Raw genomic sequence first — 21,835 nt, 5'->3', positions numbered from 1 at the left:
GAACGATAACTTTTGCAAAGCTCTAATTTCATGTACAATCTATATGAATCATATCTCAAAAGCGCAACATTCACATTAAAAATCAAGAGTGATTATGTGGTCTGTACTTGATTCTGAATAGGAAATAAAAGTAAAGTTGGTGGGTTTTTGACAGGCATGTATCACCTCCTGTCTAATTTTTATAAAGACTGATAATTATGTATTCATTTAAATTGAAATAAAAAGATTGTTAAAATTGTCTGGTTTAAACATATTTTAGATCATTCATCGTTCAGTTAAGACAGGTTTTACTGTATACAACTACTGCATTTTTGTTGAGATAAATGCACAGATATTAAAAGTGTAGTCATTGGTCCATTTTTTTCTCGGGTAGATCATACTTGATAGAGACCAGATTTAAAGTAAGGAATAACTTACCCGGTTTGTCGATTTTGAACGAACTATCGAACCATTTTGCAGTGATTATTTTAGTTTTAAAACCAAATAATTGGAAATGCTATACACTTAATATATTTACATGTAACAGTAGACTAGTTACTAGAAGATACGATGAACAAAGTGCGTTTAGATATTATAAATATTATGATGTATCAAAGACGGTGTGCAGGGGTATAAGTAATGGGCTATGGCTCAATTATTTCTTACTTTCTCTCAGTTCACTGAATGTGAATGTTACAATCAGCCTAATTGTGAGTAAATAGGTGATTCTTTGATCCATTGATATTAAAGTTACATTTGAAAATTTTAATTTGTTAAAAACAAGTGTGCTATTGTTACATTTTAGTGGTACTAAGATAAACGTTATCGAATATACTTTAGATGAAGAGTCAAATACAACTGTCTTGCCAGTTCAAGATCTCCAGTCTAAAACCTATTAAGGACCTGATGATTTTAGGTCTATTCGTTCGAGTATGTAGTCTCTCTGGTAAATTGCATGTTCTCCATATATACCTAATGTACCGTTGTACTACGAAGATGGTTTGAATTTGAGCTCAAATGCAGAAAATATTCTCATTTTATTCAATAACTCCTTCCGGCTTTTTTTTAAATTCTTGTCTGTGCTTGTCAAATTGTTGTATATTGTGCATTAGATAATATACTTTAAAAATTTTGTGTTAAACAATGTCTAACAGATGCAAGGGAATTACAAATTTTTCTTTATAGCTTGTAACACCTTATCATATCTTGTCCACTTAAGTACCAATATAAAATTTAGGCACTTTCAAGGATAAAGGCGACTTCAGATGCAGAAAAAGATACCAATCAAACGGGTTTTTTTCGACATATAGTTACTTTTGAATACAATTGTATATATTAAAGGCAATATATTTAAGTTTTATTTAAAAAGTGCAACAACAGAAAGACAAACTAGGGTTCTTTATGTGGTCTGTAACTTTTTTGAATTAATACAAAAGTGACTTTGGTGGGTTTTCGAAATGCATGAATCACCTCTTGTCTGATATTTACAAAGACTGGTTTTTAAAACGTTTAAATGAAATTGTATTTAAAGATAATAAAGTATAACGATTACTTTTGTCATGCGCGATAACATATCAGGGAGGCTTCCATGTAATACTGGTTTTCAAAGGCCTTTCCTTGCTGTTAAAAATAATCTTGTTTATTTTTCTATGTATTTTACTAATTTGCTTATTACGTACATTGTAGACAGTGAGCGTACAATGGACATCATATATGATAAAATAATTCTATTTGGAATATGCGTTGCAGTTGTGAAGTGTAAGTAACATCATTGCAATATTACTTGACTCTTAAAGTTTTATTTCGAAGGATTTTGGTAGGAAAAATGGAAAAGTGCACCAATAATAAAAAAAAAAACGAAAAATATTGGGCCTTATTTTTTTCGCAATAAGAATCATTATATTTTCAACAAGTATCATAATATTTTCAACAAGTATCATAAAACCTACGAGAAACAACTTTAAACTAACAGCTGCAATAACCTGATTCCTCAAATGTGTCGTAATACTTCCAACAAGTTTCATAATACTTCAAACAGATATCATTAAGGATGTTCGCTTTTCATGTTCAGTTATTGTTTTCAGACTTTCCGAGTTCTCAGGTTTATCAATTTCAAGGCAACCATATTTTTGAACAGTGATCCCCTAATTCTTTTCATAATTTCATTAAACACACTTTAAAATGTTATTTAAGAAGATTTTATGAAATCATTGATTTTTCGGTAACAAAACCTATCGAAATCTAGAGAAATCCTTTTTCCTTCAAAATTACAAATGTTTTATCTAAAAAAAACACCACACACTGACCAATCATTTTTATTCTAGCATAAAAGATCTTTAAACATTGTAGAACCTTTTGAAACCATTGTTATTCTATAACAGAGCAGCGAACATCCTTAAACTCCTAAATAATATAACGAAACATGCGAAAACTCCTCGATAGCCAAAAGTATCATTATAGAAATATCTCTTTTGTGACATGAACTACAATTCATATGTACAGCATACCGAATTTTACAACATTAATATGAGTGACATACTTGCATTTTGAAATATGTAATACATGAATTATTTCAATAAATTATTATCGACCCACATGTTTTCTTGACTTTTATTTGGTTAGACTAAGAACACAAGTTAAATTTGTTTACTTTCAATATTTAAACCTTTATAAATGAAGAGCTGTGTTGTGCAAGTGATTTGTGACTATACAAATTACTACAATTACTACGCTTAAGTGGGAAGAGGATCATTACTTTTTGAAATATATTATCTTTCTTTATAAACTATTTTTAAAGCTCGTCTAATTAGAACGTGACTATGTGAGAATAAGCACGTGCATGCACTTGAAAACTTACGGATTTTGATTCTGTTAGTTATAATTTACCGACAGAATGAGTAGATTAATTGGAGCCTTAATGGTAATGTTGAAAGTTTTGAAAAATTGTTAACGACGATGACTACGACGACGGACACCAAGTGATTGCAATAGCTAACATAACTCACATGGCCTTCGGCCAGGTGAAATAAAAACTTACAAGTATGAATTAAATCTTATTGTTTAAGGTAGTAACTCATGAACATTGTTGAACATGATGTGAGAAATCCTTGCAATTCGATTTTTTTGTGAGAAATCACATTTTAATGTATATACTATAAGAAAACAACGTTGGACTTTTGTAATGCCAATGATTTTCAAAAGTGTGTGTGTGTGTGTGTGTGTGTGTGTGTGTGTGTGTGTGTGTGGGACACGTTGGTTTTATTTTGTCGTTACGATGGGTCAAATAGTGTTTGTTTCTATTGTGCAAACGACAGCCTAAATCGTGTATGTATGTATGCATGTGTGAGTAAAGCGTTGACACATTTTGTCACCTTTTACTGAAAAAAGAATTGTAAATACTGGAAGTCAATAACACAAAGTTGACATATCAAATTATGGAATAAGGGTATTTTATGCAAATTCTTTGTTTTTGTGGGTAGTCTATCTACCATCGTTGATATTGATAGATGCGCGGATATAAACAGATTATATATTTTTCCTTGGTTGATCAATCGGAGGCTAGTTGAATAATTAGTATAAATGTCTTCAAATAAGTAATAAAATTGTTCAGAGCGTTACTACTAAAAGACATCACCGGTCACAAGAGGGAAGGTTGTAAGAAATAAACGGTATATTTGATTATCGCCAATCATAAGTACCTGCTTGTGATAGACAAATAAATGAATTAAGATGTGTTTTACCAACAAAACAAAAAAAAATGTTACAACATAGACTTAAAAGTTGGCCAAACTGCACTCAGACATACATGGCAAAGCAACATCTTTTACTTCACCATCTCTTTTGCTTGTTCATCGTTTGATGGTTCATCATGCTGAAAATGATATATATCATATTTATAACATTGGTCATTTTCAGAAAATTGCCTCCTTTATGTGACAATTTAAGGAGGTAGACTTAAAGTAAGGGAAATAACTCTTGAAATCAGTGTTTGTATCATATTCAATTTCACAGATGCCTATCAAGCTTCATTGAATGAAAACAATCCAAGTTACTTCGATGCTTACATGAAATTCATATAAAATGCTGAATACAAACATTTCCATGACAATGATTCGTAAGAGCTGTGTCCCTAACCTTAGCTTTTAGCTCGTTAATTATCTGAGAAAAACAAGAATATTCAATGGCAAGATGCTATGTTATTCAATGAGATCTGTCTAAACTGAAAACCTTCATAAACCGAACATTTATGAAAGTCCTTTATATCACTTGTAATTTAGAACCTCAGTAAACCGGATGTTAGTCCAAAAGGGGTTCGCTTAAGATAAATTCTACTGCACATGTCACTAGCGTTTGAATCTGTTACTTTAAACTTAATTCTACTGTAAAATTAAAACAAAAACTTACAATGACTTTTCAACTCTAGAACCCTAGATATAAGGTTTTGTGTTATTGTAGGGAAACACACATCCGTTATCTTTTTCATCTCGATCTTACTCATTGGTTTGTTACAGAACCATTATTGGCATTGCTGTTGTAGTTGTCTTGGTGATCATATACCGAATTATTTAATATTTCTTTTGCAAAAGTAAGTATAAATACTTAAATGCTTTTATAGATTGCGGGTAAGAGTTAGAGTGAAAGTTCCCGGTCTGGGTGTCTCAAAACTTCATAAAGTTCTTTAGTTCACATCACCAATGGTTCATGCTCAAAACTTTTAATGGAGTCCAAGTTTCTCATTTACTTTTGTTACTTTGTATGCATTAGTTTGGTTATTTTTTGTTCTATGTTGTGTGTGTCTGTTTTTTTATCTATAGTCTTTGACCCTGGATTACTTTATTTCAATTTCCGCTAGAATCTTAGTTCCCTTAGTTACTATTTCTTTTCTTACAGGATGAAAATGTATAACGTAAATGAGGATATATGTAATATTTATTCATAATAAATTCAACCAATACCTTTTCATTGTCTTCCTTCTATTTTACGGGGACACATAGTCTATTTGTTTATTTGTTCAAACGACAAGCACTTGACATCGTTCACCGTCGTCACTATTGTCGTCGTCATCGTTGTAGTAGTATTCTCTTTCAGCAATTCTTCAAACATCCTATGCTCTGAAACCATACGACAGTTTTTGATGGAAGCGGGCATGAGTGTTTCTTAGGGTATCCTGCAAAACATGCATATGGATTTTTTATCCGTAAAAACATTTCCGCCATGTCTATTTATGACATATTAGAGTTGTTGCACTTGAAAAGCCAAAATGACTTGTTTCGCATAAAAGCGCCATAAGATAAAATGAAACTTTCGCATTATGAAGTAATTCTGATGACAGTACTTACAAACGTTTTACTATTACAATGTTGTAGAAGTTATTGATTTTAAAAAGGCAAAAAAATGATATTTTCAGTATTAAGTCTATATAGATAGAAATTTTCATTGGAAAAAGTCTCATAAAAAACTTTCATTTTATTTTTTCGATTGATAATTGACATGTTGGTGGCACTTTTAAGGACTTTTTTTCACAAAAATGAAGATAACTAGAGGATAAATTGGAAAGAGGTCAAAAGTTTAAATTCCCTTCTAAATATCACTCATAATCTCATTTGATATATTTGAAAAGACTTTTAAAAGATCGTAGAAATGCAGCTTTTCCATTGGAGACATATTTTTTCGGGGAATCCGCGTCCTAACTTAATATCAAATTGCTCTACAAAGACTTAAATTCTACAAGAGTAGTATACACGGAGACTAACAAGTAAGGTTTTGCTGCCTTCTTTAGAAGCTTTGAAAGAAAAAACATTAGATATTATATATTTCTGTACTTCCACAATATAGACTGTACTAGCCATACCAACGCACAAATACTTTGATGCCGCCTCGATGTTTTAAAATACTCAGTGAAAAATATAACCCGTCCCAATAGGTCGTAATTTTAGGATTTTATATACATGATAAATTATTTGTTTTGTCAACGAATAAGTTTCCCTTTTCGAACTTAAAAAATACGCACATGTGTAACAAATAAAAAAAAACATGCAATGTGAATGCGATTTATCAAGTTGAGTTAGTGCCAGTTAAGTTTAAAATAACCATGTTCAATATTTTTGTATTGCAATTTACGCAAATATGCATTGGTTCATTTTTTATCTGAAATCACGTATTTCAGTGTTTGTACTGTAATTTAAGCACACATGCATCAATGATATATTGATCCGACTTATTATATTATGTTTGTGCTGCAAAAAAACACACATGCATGGATTCCATGTTGATTCGACGTCAAATATTTCAGTGTTTGTGTTGTAATTTAAGCGTACATTCATGAGTTCCATCTTGACGACAGGCATTTCATTGTTTGTACTGTAATTTAAGCACTATAACTTCTTCTAGATGAACATGGGACATTAAAGTATAATGTCCATGTAAATAATTGTTAAAAAAAATAAAATTTAGGAATACTATCAATTAACAGGGGAAATACACCGACGTTAACACTTTCATTCACTTTAGTTCAGAAGCAAATTTAAAGTAAAATGTAGGTGATACAAATGTCCTATTTGTAATCTTAGTAATTCAATAGAATAATTCTTATATTTCGACATACATTTATCACTTAAAACGGAAGAAATTGACATATTGTCAAAGAGTAATCAAGGGAACCAAGGTTATAGCGGTAATCAAAAGAATGTAATCAAGGAACAAAGACCATACATGGAAAACAGACATACACAACAAAGAACATAAAGTAACTAAAATTATACATACAAAGTAACAAAAGTAAATGAGCAACTTGGACTCCACTAAAAACTGGGAGCATGGACCAGGTGCACCGGTAGGGTAAGCGTCCTTTGCTTTTCTAGAAAACCCGCCGAGTTGCTCATAAAAAGTCAAGTCCGGGGTAGACAAACGAAGAAAGGAAAACTATGACCCGTTGAATAAATCAGTTTTCATGGTGCTGATGGATACACCATAACGATCCACGAGTTCATGATGACGACCATAAAACTTCTGTAGTGATGACTTCAATCGTGTAGCAACATAACCCTGTTCCAGAAGCCTATTTGTTAGAGTTTTAGCGCGATACAAAAAGTCTGCGTAGTTTCGGCAAGCTCTGGTATAATGTATGAGTTGTGATATGAACACTCCATACGCAGGAGCCGAAGGAATTTTGCCACAGATGAAAGGAAAGTTGACAATTCTGAATGAAAAGTAATCAGGTTTGTCGTAAAGTTTGGTCAATAGTTTTCCTTTACCATCGATTTCTAAGTGTAGGTCAAGATATGAGGCTGACTTCACAGTGTCTGTAGTATCCTTTATCTCAAGTTCTTTTGGGTAGATGCGATGTATCATATCCCTGAAATTAGGATTGTTTAAAGATAATACGTCATCTATATAGCGAAAACTGAGATTGAAGGATCTAGCCAAACGATATTCTTTCTTTCTGATCAGATCATCTATAAAGTCAGCCTCATAAAAGTGAAGGAATAGGTCAGCAAGTAAATGAGCATATTTTGTTCCCATTGGAATGCCGACCGTTTGTTGAAAAACACGTCCACCACACTGGGCAAATATGTTGTCGATTAAAAATTCCAGGATTTTGTAAACATCTACCTCTGTATACTTGGAAGATGATTTGGAATTATTTCTTACAAAGTATGAGGAATCTCTACCAAAAACTATATATTTGTATCTAGGTGTACCATCTTTTTTGGAAAAACAACGATGTATAATGTTTTTAACTGAATATGGGGAATAGAAGTATACAGTGTTGAAAAATCATAGGTTTTAATGCTATTATAATCAGATAATAGTCTTGATCTGATTGTCTCCAAAAGATCTTTCGAATTTTTCAGGATTCACATTGAATTAATACCACTACGGGAGTAACAAGTGTTGTGGTAGGACTGTATACCCTCTTTGACAGTTGTGACTATAGAAGTTAAAAGTTTTGAAAGAGGTTTGGTGGTACATTTTGCAGATCGAGCTATGAAACGTTGTTTGTATGGATTCTTGTGAAGTTTAGGAATCCAGTACATAGACGGTAAATCACAATTATCGTCCTTGGTAGAGAGACCAAAGGATTTATGGTTTTCCACAATCTCTTCTTTGGAAAGAGTGGTTGCAGTGTAAGTCTAATCACTGCTATTATTTTCTACGTCTACCTCTGATAATAAACATTGGATATAAAACGTTTTGCAGACAAAAACAATGTTGTTTTGGGCTGTGTCTGCTGGTACGACAACATATTTGTCATGTTTACTGTTTATTACTTTTTATTAGAAAAAAACTCAGCCGCAGAGTACTGCGTAACAGGAGTATATAAATGTATATATAAATATAAAGTACATACATATAAACACAAAATATCACACATAAAGTTATCAAGACAATATTTTCCCAATATTATTGCATACAAATAGCATATCTAATTAAACATCTTTTGCAGTTTTTGCATGAATATCGACACATTTATTAATACCTTTATATTGCAAAATTTTATCATGCCATACATTTTTTCTCTACTTGGATACCTCGTATAATATGATGGTATAAACTTTCTTCTTAAGTCTAAAACTACGTTATTATTACACTCACAAAAATAATGATATTCGTCCCCAAGACCAGTTCCACAAATTCTACATATTCTATCTTCCCTTGGGAAATTCCTCCACCTCCCCGTTTCAATGGGAAACTTTATATTACATACCCTTAATCTACAAAAATTTATCCGGTAACTCAACTTTAATTTTAAAAGATAAGGCTCCAATTGAAATTCATGTTTAAAATTAGAATAATATTCACCTCTAGACGAGTTGTTCATATCAGTAAACCATTTTTGAATAAACTGGTCTTGAAGACGCTGCTTAACGTTAATTTTCATTAGATTACCATCAACATTCTCTTGGATATTCCATATTTCACTGAGTCCACAGTTATCAAATATAGATTTTAAATAGTTAATCCACTTAAAATTATATTCACCATGTTCACACATGTAGAATAATAATTTGTATAATTTGCCAGAAAGTTTATTTTCACTAGAAGCTAATTTATGCCAAAATCCAACCATTCTAAGTTTGATCTGCAGTTCAAGTGGAAATCTCCCAAGTTCCCAATAAACCATAAAGTTTGGTGTAGATGATCTAACACCCAGTATACGTTTGCAGAACTGACGATGTAATTTTTCAACATTAGCCTTATTTTCAAACCCCCAAATTTCCGAAGAGTATGTCAAAATATACGTTTGCAGAACTGAAGACGTAATTTTTCAACATTAGCCTTATTTTCAAATCCCCAAATTTCCGAAGAGTATGTCATGTATAGTAGACAATGTTTTTGCCACATCGGGGTTTTTGAAAACTGATGTAGCCTTGGCAATCATTGACCTACTTAAAACTTTCATTCGTTTCAAAATTAAAGACCTAAAAGTATAAATCAATAAGACAAAGTTGACGAATTGAATTACGGAAAACGGGTGTTCAGTATAAAGCAATAGGTTGTAGTATATTTTGGCAGTAGTTGATATCCAACACTATGACTGGATGCAGGGATATAAATAATGGGCTGTGGCTAAATTATTTCTTATTTCCTCTCAGTTGACTGAATGTGAATGTTACAATCAGCCTAATTGTGAGTAAATAGGTGACTCTTTGATCCATTGAATATCAAAGTTACCTTTTAAAAAGTTAAATTTGTTAAAACAAGTGTGATGTTTTTACACTTATGTGGTACTAAGGTAAATGTTACCGAATATGCTTTAGAAGAAGAGTCAAATACAACTGTCTTGCCAGTTCAAGATCTCCAGTCTAAAACCTATCAAGGACCTGATGAGTTTAGGTCTATTCATCTGAGTATGTAGCCTCTCTCTTAAATTGCATGTTCTCCATATATACCATTTTACTACCAAGATGGTTTAAATATAAGCTCGAATGCAGAAAATATTCTCATTTTATTCAATAACTCATTCCGATTTAAACATTCTTGCCTGCTCTTGTCAAATAGTTGTACATTGTGCATTAGATACTATACTTTAACATTTTCTGGTATACAATGTCTAAAAGATGCAAGGGAAATACGAATTTGTCTTTATAGCTTGCTACACCTTACCAGATCTTGCCCATTATTTTATGATTTCAGTTACTTCATGTTCTTAGTTGTGTTTGTCTGTTTTCCAGGTCTGGTATTTGTCCCAGGATCGCATTTTTTATTACCGCTATAACCTTGGTTCCCTTGATTACTCTTTGTTACTAAAGTGCACCAACGTAATGAAAAACTAGGACTCTTTATATGGTGGGTTTTCAAAATGCATGCATCACATCCTGTCTGATATTTATAAAAGTAGCTACTTGAAATATTTAAATAATAATGTCTTTAAAGTGTCTTTTAATAAAGTGTTACGATTACTTTCGTCATGCGCGATAAAAATCATAACTTCCTCTTAATACTGTTTTTTTAAAGCCTATCCTAGTGTCCCGGTTTATTTTGGTGTTTTGGTATCTTGGTATTTAACACTAATTGGCTGATCAAGTAGTTCATATGGTAGACACTGAGCGTAAAATGGATGTCATATTAAATACAGTTATTCTATTTGGAATATGTGTTGCAGCTGTGACAGGTAATTAACATCATTGTAGTAATAGTTATCTCTTTCTTCTCATGTTTAATGAGTCTAATAAGAAAACAGAAATAGCAAGTCAATGCAAAAGCAATCAAAAATGTAGGGCTTTATTGTATACAACACCTTAAATAAATGTAATCAAACCGTTTTTATTAATATTTTTTTTTTTAATAATTTTCACATATTTCTAGAGTGTAGGTTTGAACTTTCGCTAAGCGTTTATTTCGTCTAACGGAAAATACGACACATTAATCAGCATTATTTAAGCATTTTCGTTTGATTGGTTTGGTATTTGTATTTGTTTTGTTATTTTGTTTGTTTTAAAAGTCTTTTAAAAAAATTGATATTGCAGTCATTAGACATATTAGTTTGTGTCTGTTACAAATTAAGTAGCTGTCTTTGTAGAAATCATGCAAGATCTAAAAAATGTGATACATCCAAAAAAAGGCTACATATTTTTATTTTTGCAATTAAGTTGTTTTATTGGTCTATACTATGAAATGTGTAATTATTCATTCAAATCTATTTGCTCTTAGGAGATAATCAACTTTGAAAATCCAATAGATTGTATTGTATTTGAGTGTCATTTACAGAGTTATCTTCCTTAATTTTTAACATGAAAAACAAAATGTTAATTTCTGTTTACTATGGCAATTCACACAAAATATAAAAAAAATAAAAAATATGTATGCTTTTTACCCATGAATCACATTTGCATGATGTGCTACTTAATTATTTGCCAAAGACAAAACGAAACAAGCATTATTAAGTTTGTTTTTCACGTGAATGAAGATGTATTGTCACTTCATGACTTGTACATCAACTAAATGTTTCTCCGACTTCAGTTTTTCCTATTTATATTTTGACAAGTCAAATGAACAAGAAAAGCCAATCGTTCTTCAATGGGTTTAGTTTTAATTTTTTTCTCAGTAATTGTATTACTTTTTCCTCCGTCTAAAATCAAACAGAATGTGTATTAAGTGTTGAATGTGAAGAAAAAACACAGATATTTTATTTGTATCACCCATGACATGTGTTCTTAAATAAATCATTATCGGCGTCAATATCGACTGCTGTTTGGTTAGACCCGGAACACAAGTTAAATTTATTTACTTTAAAGGATTTAAATATTTTTAAATGATGAACTGCGTTATGTACATATAGACAACTGAACAAAGCAATTAAGGTATGATTAAAATGCTTAAACATAGGTGGGAAGATGATCTTATCTTTTGAAAAAAATTATCTTACAGTAAAAAAATGTTTTAAAATATCATCTAAATTGAATTGAGATATTTATTATACGTGACTTCGTGGATATGCATTGTACTGTACAACTGAATACACATGAAAAATGTCAATGGGGTGTCGTTTTCTTTAAAGGGAATTTAACGCATAAGTATTTGGTATCATCTAATTTCTTTGTTAGTTTTTGTGTTGTTGTGGTTGTTTTTGATATTTTTGTTCCGTTTTGTTGTAGTTGTTACTGCTGTTTTTCATTGTGGCTATTATTGACAGGTTGTTAATACGATAACTTAGTAAATGAAAAGTATTTTATATTTTGAATTTGAAGTTTAGAATGAGACCGTATTGTTACAAAATCAACAACTAATTAGTGAATATGATTTCGCTTGCAACATGCATTCGTGATTTTTTAATTGCTGATTTGAAATAACTTTTTTAAAGGTCAAACCTGCTACCTGTCCTATTATCATTGTTCGGGATATGACTGGTGTTGCCCGGATGGATATGTCTGTACCGGAAGTTCCACTTGCTTGTCGATTGGGTACTTTAATTTATAGCGTATATCAAAATAAATTTCTAATACTGTAGTTTTTGTCTTATCTCGAGAAAACAAATTAAGATAATGATAAATCAAACTTCAATGAATGACGAGGAAATCTTCATACCACAGGGCAGGCTGCAGCTGGCCCCATAAAATCAAATACAGAGGTACAGCAAAATAGTTTGCCTAATATACTCAAGTTTCATCACTATAACCTAAAAACAAAACAAGACATACATAGGCCAGAAATTCCTGGCTTGGGACAGGCGCAGAAATGCGGCTAGTTTAAAGTACTATGCTACTCTTCAAGTAATTCCTCATTAAAAAATTACTTTTTTTTCTTGATGAAAGTAGAAATATAGTTTGTTTGTTTACCTTACAAAGAATCCTTTTCATCTTGAGTATTTATTGTGTACTTTTATAACAGAGCCATTGTTGGAGTTTGTATTGGAGCCTTGTTTGGCTTGGCGTTCCTCATTTTCCTGGTCAGTTTTTGTTGCAAATGTAAGTATAAAGACAAGTATGCATTGTACAGATTGGATTTCTGGTTCTTCCTATGGTAGGTTTAATGTTGATATTGTCAATATTGGTATAACTAGTCAACTTCAAATTCAATATTTACAGAAAAAATATAGTATGTTAAACCCTTATCCTTATCACGACAAATGTTTTTTATAGTCGTCAAAACAACACGTTAACTGATTTTCAGTTGCAATCTCACACAGATAAATTCTAATATCTTTAGTTATATTTTACGATCAACCGGATGGACAACACACCGAACTTGACACCTACCGGATTTTATTCACTTACAATAAAAGATGTTGACCGCTACCTCTTTCATTGTCCTTTATATGTAGTCCAAAGACAAATTATGTTTTTAAGCTGTGTCCGTGATACTTATCCACTTAACGCAAATATTTTACTATCTGAAAGCCCTGAATACATTTGTTATAGTAACTATAGTAAATATTATTTGGACTTTGTGCAGGTGGTGTTGCCTTAGATGTCACAGCGGTACGAGTTCGAGTCCCGCGGAGAGAACGACCAAACATTTGCATCGTGTGTGTGTGTGTGTGTGTGTGTGTGTGTGTGTGAATTGTATTAAGGAAAGGGCTAAATAAGTACATGTATATACTTTGTCAAATCCATTTCGTTTTTGAGCAAATACAATATGTTTAAACTAAATAAAGCAATGTATTGGTTTGTGCATATCATGATTTTCATTTGCTTTAAATTCTATTTCTATGGTTTTTCTCTTTATGATTCTTGTGGATATCTTAATTGTCATTATCTTCATTTTTCACTTTCTTTACATGTGACAGCTAATAAGCGAATGGTAGGAACAGTCATAACTCAACCTGGTGGAACAACAACAGCAGTTATTGGACAGCAGCAACATGGTCAACAATACGGGCAACAGCCCGGGTTTTCACAGCCAGCCAGTGACAACGCATCTTACCCTCCTCCATATAAACAATAGTCAGAAGGAGAGAGCACTTCTTAAAGTAGCAGTCTTTATGAAAATTAGTCAGGAAGTGTTTAAAACATGTTGAAAAAAACATATATTTGCTTTTATTTCTAGTTCATAAACAGTTATGGACCAAATAATAAGTCTTTATAAATAATGTCATTCGGTTGCTTTTTCGAGATAAAAATTATATGGATTGTGTATAAAATGGGTACGATGCAAGTTTAATATTTCTTGCATCGGTTTGATTTGGTTGATTTTAGTGGGTGGTAAATGTATGGTTTTCTAAAAAAAAAACTTCAGTCGAGATCTAAATGCCGAAAGGACTATTACATTATAATATAACATGTGTTGACTAAAAGAGCGTCGTTTGTTCCATAGGTTTCTCTACATCATAAAACACTTTTACTATATAAATTGTCTAGATTTTAAATGGACTAGTACTTAAATAATTGTCTTCATTATTTCACAGTGATCTATCAAAAAGTACAGTAAAACAAAAGACTGCTGAAATAACAATCCAATGCCATTAGTATAGAAAAGTATTAAAGAGTGTTTTGTTTCGTATTATTATTGTAGATGTGTTATATTCCTTTTTGTATTTTAAGTATTGTCTCATTGCTTCTAGTTTGAATGTAACATTATTAGACTCTATAGTTTAAAAAACTATATGTAATTCGTTTTTAGGGGGTTTTTTTTGTTTGTTTTGTGAAAGTTTTCTTGTGTTGTTTCCCTCATTGTTGTGGTTCATTTAATGCTTTCGCTTATTGTTGTTTTAATTTGAGCTCTGATTTCCAAAAAAGTAAAACATTTGTCAGTACATGAATCGCAGTGTCACACTTGGTGTGTTGTTACATTTCACGACGGTTTAAATCAGTAATTTCATGTTAAAAATACATCAAAATATATATATATATATATATATATATATATATATATATATATATATATATATATATATATATATATATATATATATATATATATTGAATCTCAAAAGATGTGTTTGAAATCTTGAAAAGCATAGTAATAGACAAAAAACAACTGCTTTTCGTCAATACAAAAAGAAACTATAATTTTGCAATTTGTTTGTTAGCGGAATGTACTTGAACATTGCTTTCTGGTTGAACTGTTTTAAATGTATCAAATAGTGTCAAATAAGTCCATATAGGCTTAGTGTGTATCTTTAAGTTTTAATATATTGTATGTTATTTACTTTTTGTATGATAAATGCGTGGTATTCTAATAAAAAAATAAACAGATTCATATATTTTCTGTGTAAAAGACTCAACATTTACATGTATTACAGAAGTCGTAAAAATATTTATACTCTTCATTAGTTTAAAATGTCATTTTTTTCAAAATAAGTTTTATAAGTAAAATGAACCCAGTATGAAGCATAATAAATGTATTATTAACTATTTTGAAAATGTAGAGTACAACCTTTTCTTGTGATTTAGCACAACTTTCAATGTCAGGTTAGAAATATAACTAGTGATTTAAAATTTTCATGATGTTTCAATATGAAACTTCATATTCAAAATGTCAGAACAAGGGTTTTTTTTTAATTCTAAGTAAAAATGACTTAAGATTTTTTTTCCAAAAGAAATATAACCTCTCTGATTCATGTGCTTGAAACTAAGATTCCGACAAAACCATGCTCAGACAAAAAAAGACTAATTCGACAATGTTGATGCAAAATTTATAGCCTGTTTTTCTAAAAGTGTCAGAGCATGCAGAAAAGCTAATTCAAAGTTATAATAGAATGAGAAAAAGATGTGAAATATCTCTCTTTGATGATGAAATTACAATTTATTTCATAAATTCATACTTTGAATTACTGACACTTAAATAAGAAATGAATTTTATTTCTATTGCCGTTTCGGATAACATAAAGATTTCATAGGTAGACTTTTTGTGTTTTTCACTATGATTTTACTACAGCCTGATTTCTACACAATATAGCACTTGAAATTGGTGTAACTTTTTTGTTATTTCGTGCTGGAAGGCAAAGTTTAAGGCGACATACAAACGTTCAATCATATAAAAGTCATAAATTGATTCCAAAATTCTTGAAGGTTGCTCATTAAACTGAAATGTAACGTTTATTGTGTGACATTTTTTGTAGACTACGAGCCTTAGCTTTTTTTTTTCAAAACAATGGGTTCCATATTTCATCACACGACCGTGATTCTGGTTGGAATATGTGTAGCAGTTGTCACGGGTAAGTTATAATATTGGGACATGAGTAGTACTTGTGATTGGTAATTTACAATATTGGAACATGTGTAGCGCTTGTGATTGGTAATTTACAATATGGAGATATGTGTATCAGTTATAATGGGTAATTTACAATATTGGGACATTTGTAGCAGTTATAATGCGTAATTTACAATATTGGAATATTTCTAGCAGTTAGATGTTGAAACATGTAAAATAGCTGTGATAGGCGAGTTACAATGATAAAAAATGTGTAACAGTTTTGATTAGTTAGTATCAATATTTGAACATGTGTAGCAGCTGTGATGGATATTTACAACATTAAAACATATGTAGCAGTTGTGATGGATAATTACAATTTGGAACATATGTAGCAGTTGTGAAGGATAGTTTCTAGATTGGAACATGTGTAGCAGTTTTAAAGGATGAGTGATAATATTGATTGTTTCTTTTATCATGTTGTGTTAAACAAGTGTCGTGGGGAAATCAAATGCGCACGATTTGACAATCTCAGACATCCTTTAGGTTAGATATGATTGTTGTCTGTCACAGCGGAACATTTTTAGACAATTTAAACTTACCCGTACAAAATGATATTCCTTCTTAGGACACTTCCCTACCGGTGCACCTGGTCCATGCTCCCAATTTTTAGTGGAGTCTGAGTTGCTCATTTGCTTTTGTTACTTTGTATGTATGATTTTAGTTACTTTATGTTCTTTGTTGTGTGTGTCTGTTTTCCATGTCTGGTCTTTGTCCCTGGATTACATTCTTTTGATTACCGCTATAACCTTGGTTCCCTTGATTACTCTTAGAAAGATAATAATATAGAAATTTAGATAATGGTAATGATATAATTGAAACTGTGTTTTTTTTTAATTATCATTAATTTACTTATACAAGAACATACATGGACTTCTGAGAACTCATTTTCAAACTGTTTCATAAATGTCATAGATATAATTCTCAATGGTTCCCTTGATTACTCTTTCACACGAGTGAGAGAATTAAAGATCTTCATTAGATCACGGATGTAAAAACGTATTTGTTCCGTATACAGACCAAAAACTGAGTTATTATAATGAGATTAACTAACTTTATTGCATAAAATATGTGTCGTATATCTGGGTGCCGATTAGCTAAGTGCTATTAACAGTCATCACCTCAAAAATTCTGTTATATAGTAATTATTCTTGGGCTTTTTGTTTAAATTTGAATATTTCAAAACATATTTTGCCAAACAAAGATGTGGACCTGCGTAACAAAAAAGTGGGATTAATTTATAATTCATTGACCGTCATATGACGGGTACATAATAGGATTTTATCACAGAATCGATCCAGAACTAAACAGGTCAGTAGGATTGTATTATTGAATTATATTGGAGTGAGCATTAGAAAACTTTAATTTACAAGACTTTGTAAGAATTAAGCAAAATGTGAAAAACCTAAAGTATGTTGTTTTTTTTTTTTTACAAAATATCATTGATCTAAAATTTTGCTTGTACCCAAGGTAGTTTCCTCTTTTAGTGATGACCACTATTTGTACTCTGCATGACTGGATATTTTAGGAATTGTTTTATTAAAGTGTTAAAGAAGTATCTTTATTGTATGTAAAAATTTAGTGAAATTATAACTTATTTAACAAAAAAAAAGACATGAAAACTTAAGTCTGCTTAACGAAGTCCGACGCTTGATTTCCCCTTTTTAGTATTTTGGTTGTGCTTCCAAGTGATGTTAAATTGTTGTTGTTTTTTTTGTTTGTTTGTTCTTTTTTTAATAATATTTTGTTTTTGTTTTTGTTATGCTAGCCGTAGTTGCGTTATTTTGTGTCGTTTTATTATTTTTTTCTCCTTAAATGTTTTTTTTTTAATCTTGTTTGATTAGAAAGTCGATTTGACACTAAATCGAAAGTTAGTTATACATGTAAAAAGAAGGTTCGAAAAACTCGATATCTCTTTAAAATTTGTTGCTAAAAGGCTCTGTTTATGATTATTAAGTTAAAACTCATTTAAACCCGACGTTTTTAAAAGTCGATTTTGGTTGAAACTTGTACAATATCTTCATAAAATTACAATGTTAATTTAATAACTAAAAACCAAAAGTCTCCGACAATAAACAAGTCAAATAAAAGAACGGTATATAATAGCGCTAATTTCGTATTGAATTATCAATAAAATGTGTGCAATGTAACAAACAATGAGAAAAAAATACGTTTGTTTCCAATGGATACGAACCAATAATGGAACGCAAATATATGGTTCAAGTGGACTGAATCACTCTAAATGTACACCACGGACTTAATATTTTTAAGAAAAAATGTTACGTCTGCAATTAAATTGTAATGGAATTGAATTGAACAAAAAGCATCTGTGCGTTCACAATTCTTATTAACACAGAATATGTAGATAATTCGAATAAAACCGTGTTACAATATTTCATCACGTCTATGAACACCGCTATTGTTGACTATGGTAGATTCCAGAGAAGTATTGTACATGCACGTGTTTTTCACCGTCGCCGGTCATGTCTGTGGAGCCGGGTACGTTAACGACGACTCGGAAAGTCCTGACCTTCTTATTCTTCTTCGCTGTATTACAGATATTAATAAAAACAATACATGTATGAATATAACAAGGTTTTGTTAGACAAATATTTGTTATTATATAGTACTTATATTTTTCTACAATGTCATACCTTGAAATCCATTTCCCTGTATTCTATGAACAAAGAATACAGGAGATTGCAAAGATTATTCTTTTGAAAAACTAATATTTTAGGCACATGTTCATTTACATAAAAGTAATAAAACATCAGTTTAGCTTTATTTTCTGGTACAGTATAAAGTGTAAACAGTATATTTTATACTTTTTTGTCGGCATCAAAATGTGGTCACATATTCATTCATACAATATCATAGTAATGTATAAACTTCACTGAAAAAAATAGATAAAAGAGTCATTCAAATGTGTAACCTTCTAAACAGAACCTAGTTTTCACTTCGTTTGTTTTGTTTAGTTCGAATGGTTTTGTTCACGTTAAGCAAGCCTTTTGTTTATACAGGTTAAAAAGTACAATGATAGCATCATAGCAAGAATTCATGCCTGGTTTCTTCTTTGTTATTATTAAGTATTTGGCTTTGACATTTTCAAAAGCATTCGTGTAACTTTAGACATCACGTCTATTTGTTCCGTTTTGTTGGAGAGACAAGATTTATTTTATCCTTTGCTGGAAGTTGATGTTTTATATTATTTTTTTTTTCAAATCATAGCACACTTCTATATGATACTGTGCTCTTGTATGAATGCCATGGCTTGTCATTTTCAAACACATTTTACTATGAGTTTTAGTCTATACAGAATAAGATATATATCGTAAGTTGTGAAAATATAAGTCCTACAATCCAGGTGCGCAGGCACGGTTAAAATATATATTACTGTTTTCGATAAAACTTATCTTATCTATTATTTGGAAAGGTCGCACTATCGTGGAGTGCATTGAAATTACAAAGAGATACATTTCGTTTCCTTTGAAAGTTTTTGGCACGACGTTAATTTTCTTCACATGATTTATTGCTATGTTACATGTATATCAAGTTCCGGTGGTTTGTGGGTAATGTCCTTAATTTAATGGTGAAATTTTCATTAACTTAGTTTAGTTTTGTTTATTTTGGGTCATTTTCTACAGTTTCCATATTATTTAAATCATGATACTTTTTTTAATTAAATAATTTCGTACTAGTGTGAATATGTACCTCTTTGTGACACGGGTCGGGAAGGTGCATTAACATTCGCAATATGACGGATGACGCTGAAAGAGCAGGGCGTGCTAACCTACTGTGCTCTACTTTGTGTCTGAACGTTATGGCGTATTTGAATTATCCCATTGCTAACGCTTTTTTTTTTTTTTTTTTTTTTTTTTTTTTTTTTGTCGATGTTTGGTTTAGATAGTTTTGTGTATTAAGTAGCAGTCTTTGTAAGAATCTAACAATTTGTGTGTGTTTTAATTGTCCCGTTTTGACAGATTTCATTGTAACTCTTCCTATATGTACTTACTTCTATACTGCCACCAGACAATGAGAATCGTTACGACAACTGCTAGAGTAGCACCGCCAAGCATCCCCCCTATCATAACACCATAGAATACTCTGTAATGAAGGAAATACAAATGAACATGTGAGTGATCATCATAAACCTAACTAAAATGTAGTTAGATGATCTGTCAATTTTCACTACAGATTTATATACATGAAAATCACTTTGAAAGACTAAATAAATTATAATGTTTTAATGGTAAATGGCATGTTACATTTAAGTTTGCTACAGAGAAATTATGATCTAAGTGTAAAATGATTGCTCCGAAATTTTCAGAACAAAGAACACGTGTACACATTGATTAAAGATAGGTTTACATTATCAAGGTAAATATAACATTTCCTGTTTTTCTTTCGGTAATGATGCCCGTTCTCGGACACAATCCAAAACTGCAGTGACGTAATGATGATTGACGCCACTGCTGTTCGGGAATTTGGACCTACTCGTTGACCATCTTGTCTTTTCCGAGTGGTACATGTACTATGGTAAAATGATATGACATGAATCATGCCCAAGTTGGTCTGAAAATAAATATAATGATATTTATATTATTAGTAAATAACAAAGGCCATTTTGAAGTATTCTATACTGTAAAGCTATGTATTATTATTAAAACTGCAAAAATCTTGACCGGATGTCCTTTTAAGTTTAATGTTACAGAAAGTCCTGTTTAAACGTTAAAACAATAAGATTTCAGATGGAAATACATTCGTTTAAGGAGGTCGACCTAGGGTAAGGGACACAACTCTTAGAAATAATTCACCATTTTACATCAATCTCTTGTAAGCATCAAAGTAACTTGGACTGATTTCATTGTGTTTCAAATGGAAGCTTGATAGGCTTTGGTGAAATTGAATATGATAAAAACATATCACTGATTTCAAGAGTTATGTCCCTTACCCTACGTCTACCTCCTTAAGACAAAACATAAAGTAGTGTATATTTAATGTTGTTGTGATTTAAGGTGTTCCCCAAAAATTCCCAAAAATTTTGATTTTAATATATTTCTCAATAAGGGTAACAACAAAATCATCGAACACTAATCTGTTTCATAATCAAGTCAAATCCAAAATAAATCTGGCAAAAAAGATATTACACCACCGGAGCAGCTACATATTATAGTACCGCAATGGTTCCAATTGTGAATTACTTTTTTTAAAATGATCAAGTTCACCTTCATGTGAATATATTCTTTCAAGCGGCGAGCTAGAATAAACAAATAACTTCTCGAACCCATGTAGAACCTTACCTGTTTAAAACATTTCACTACGATCTTGTTTCTACAACACTGGCACTTGGCTAAACAGAAAGATTCATATATTCCGAAAAACTGTATCGTGTATGTTAATTTCAAATATATACATGTATTAAATTAAGTACACAAATTATATCATAAAAATCATAGCCTGTGTGTTTTATTGACGGAAGAAGAAGAGTATACGTTACAAAATGTTTTGGGCTTCACTAGCCCACAACATGCCATATCAATAGGTTTTTAAAATCGAACATTGTTCATATTTTTGTTATTAGATAATCCATGCAAAACCCAGGCAGTTGTTGGCACATGAAAAATGTTTTCATAAAAAAAATTTATATCACAAATGCGTCATTTCTCTAAACTGAATGTTGGGCTTTGATTAACTGCAAAGATTATAGAAAAATAAATGTCAT

General features: G+C 31.1%; 1 protein-coding gene and 1 long non-coding RNA gene across 3 annotated transcripts; one reads left to right on the top strand and one right to left on the bottom strand.

Annotated features, from left to right (window-relative positions):
• The first annotated feature begins 1,610 nt into the window (after positions 1 to 1,610).
• On the top strand, positions 1,611 to 15,120 carry LOC148626562 (uncharacterized). Of its 2 annotated transcripts, none has more exons than XM_088570643.1 (4): positions 1,611 to 1,737; positions 12,284 to 12,383; positions 12,811 to 12,887; positions 13,709 to 15,120. In XM_088570643.1, the coding sequence occupies exons 1-4, from the start codon at positions 1,629 to 1,631 to the stop codon at positions 13,864 to 13,866; spliced, it is 444 nt and encodes a 147-aa protein (XP_088426769.1). In that variant the 5' UTR covers positions 1,611 to 1,628; the 3' UTR covers positions 13,867 to 15,120. The 2 variants fall into 2 exon arrangements, with proteins under 2 accessions (XP_088426769.1, XP_088426770.1); XM_088570644.1 differs by lacking the exon at positions 1,611 to 1,737 and adding an exon at positions 10,422 to 10,594.
• A 3,016-nt stretch (positions 15,121 to 18,136) lies between these two features.
• On the bottom strand, positions 18,137 to 21,605 carry LOC148626561 (uncharacterized). Its single transcript, XR_015920105.1, has 4 exons — positions 21,414 to 21,605; positions 20,608 to 20,685; positions 20,126 to 20,217; positions 18,137 to 18,660 (listed from the first exon to the last, which is right to left on the bottom strand). It is a non-coding gene; the product is annotated as an uncharacterized LOC148626561 (long non-coding RNA).
• Between the last annotated feature and the right edge of the window lie 230 nt (positions 21,606 to 21,835).

The sequence above is a fragment of the Perna viridis genome, chromosome 2 (assembly GCF_037379345.1).
Source record: "Perna viridis isolate PV_CMFRI_1.1 ecotype Kerala chromosome 2, ASM3737934v1, whole genome shotgun sequence".
Classification (NCBI taxonomy): domain Eukaryota; kingdom Metazoa; phylum Mollusca; class Bivalvia; order Mytilida; family Mytilidae; genus Perna; species Perna viridis.
The sequence above is the reverse complement of the archived record's forward strand: the minus strand, read 5'-3'. Positions and strand labels throughout refer to the sequence as shown.

Bases quoted from the DNA above. Each gene is read 5' to 3' on its own strand.
- LOC148626562 (XM_088570643.1), top strand. From the start codon at position 1,629: ATGTATTTTACTAATTTGCTTATTACGTACATTGTAGACAGTGAGCGT. The intron at 12,384-12,810 runs GTACTTTAATTT...CTTTTATAACAG, and splicing joins TCCACTTGCTTGTCGATTGG to AGCCATTGTTGGAGTTTGTA. The intron at 12,888-13,708 runs GTAAGTATAAAG...TACATGTGACAG, and splicing joins GGTCAGTTTTTGTTGCAAAT to CTAATAAGCGAATGGTAGGA.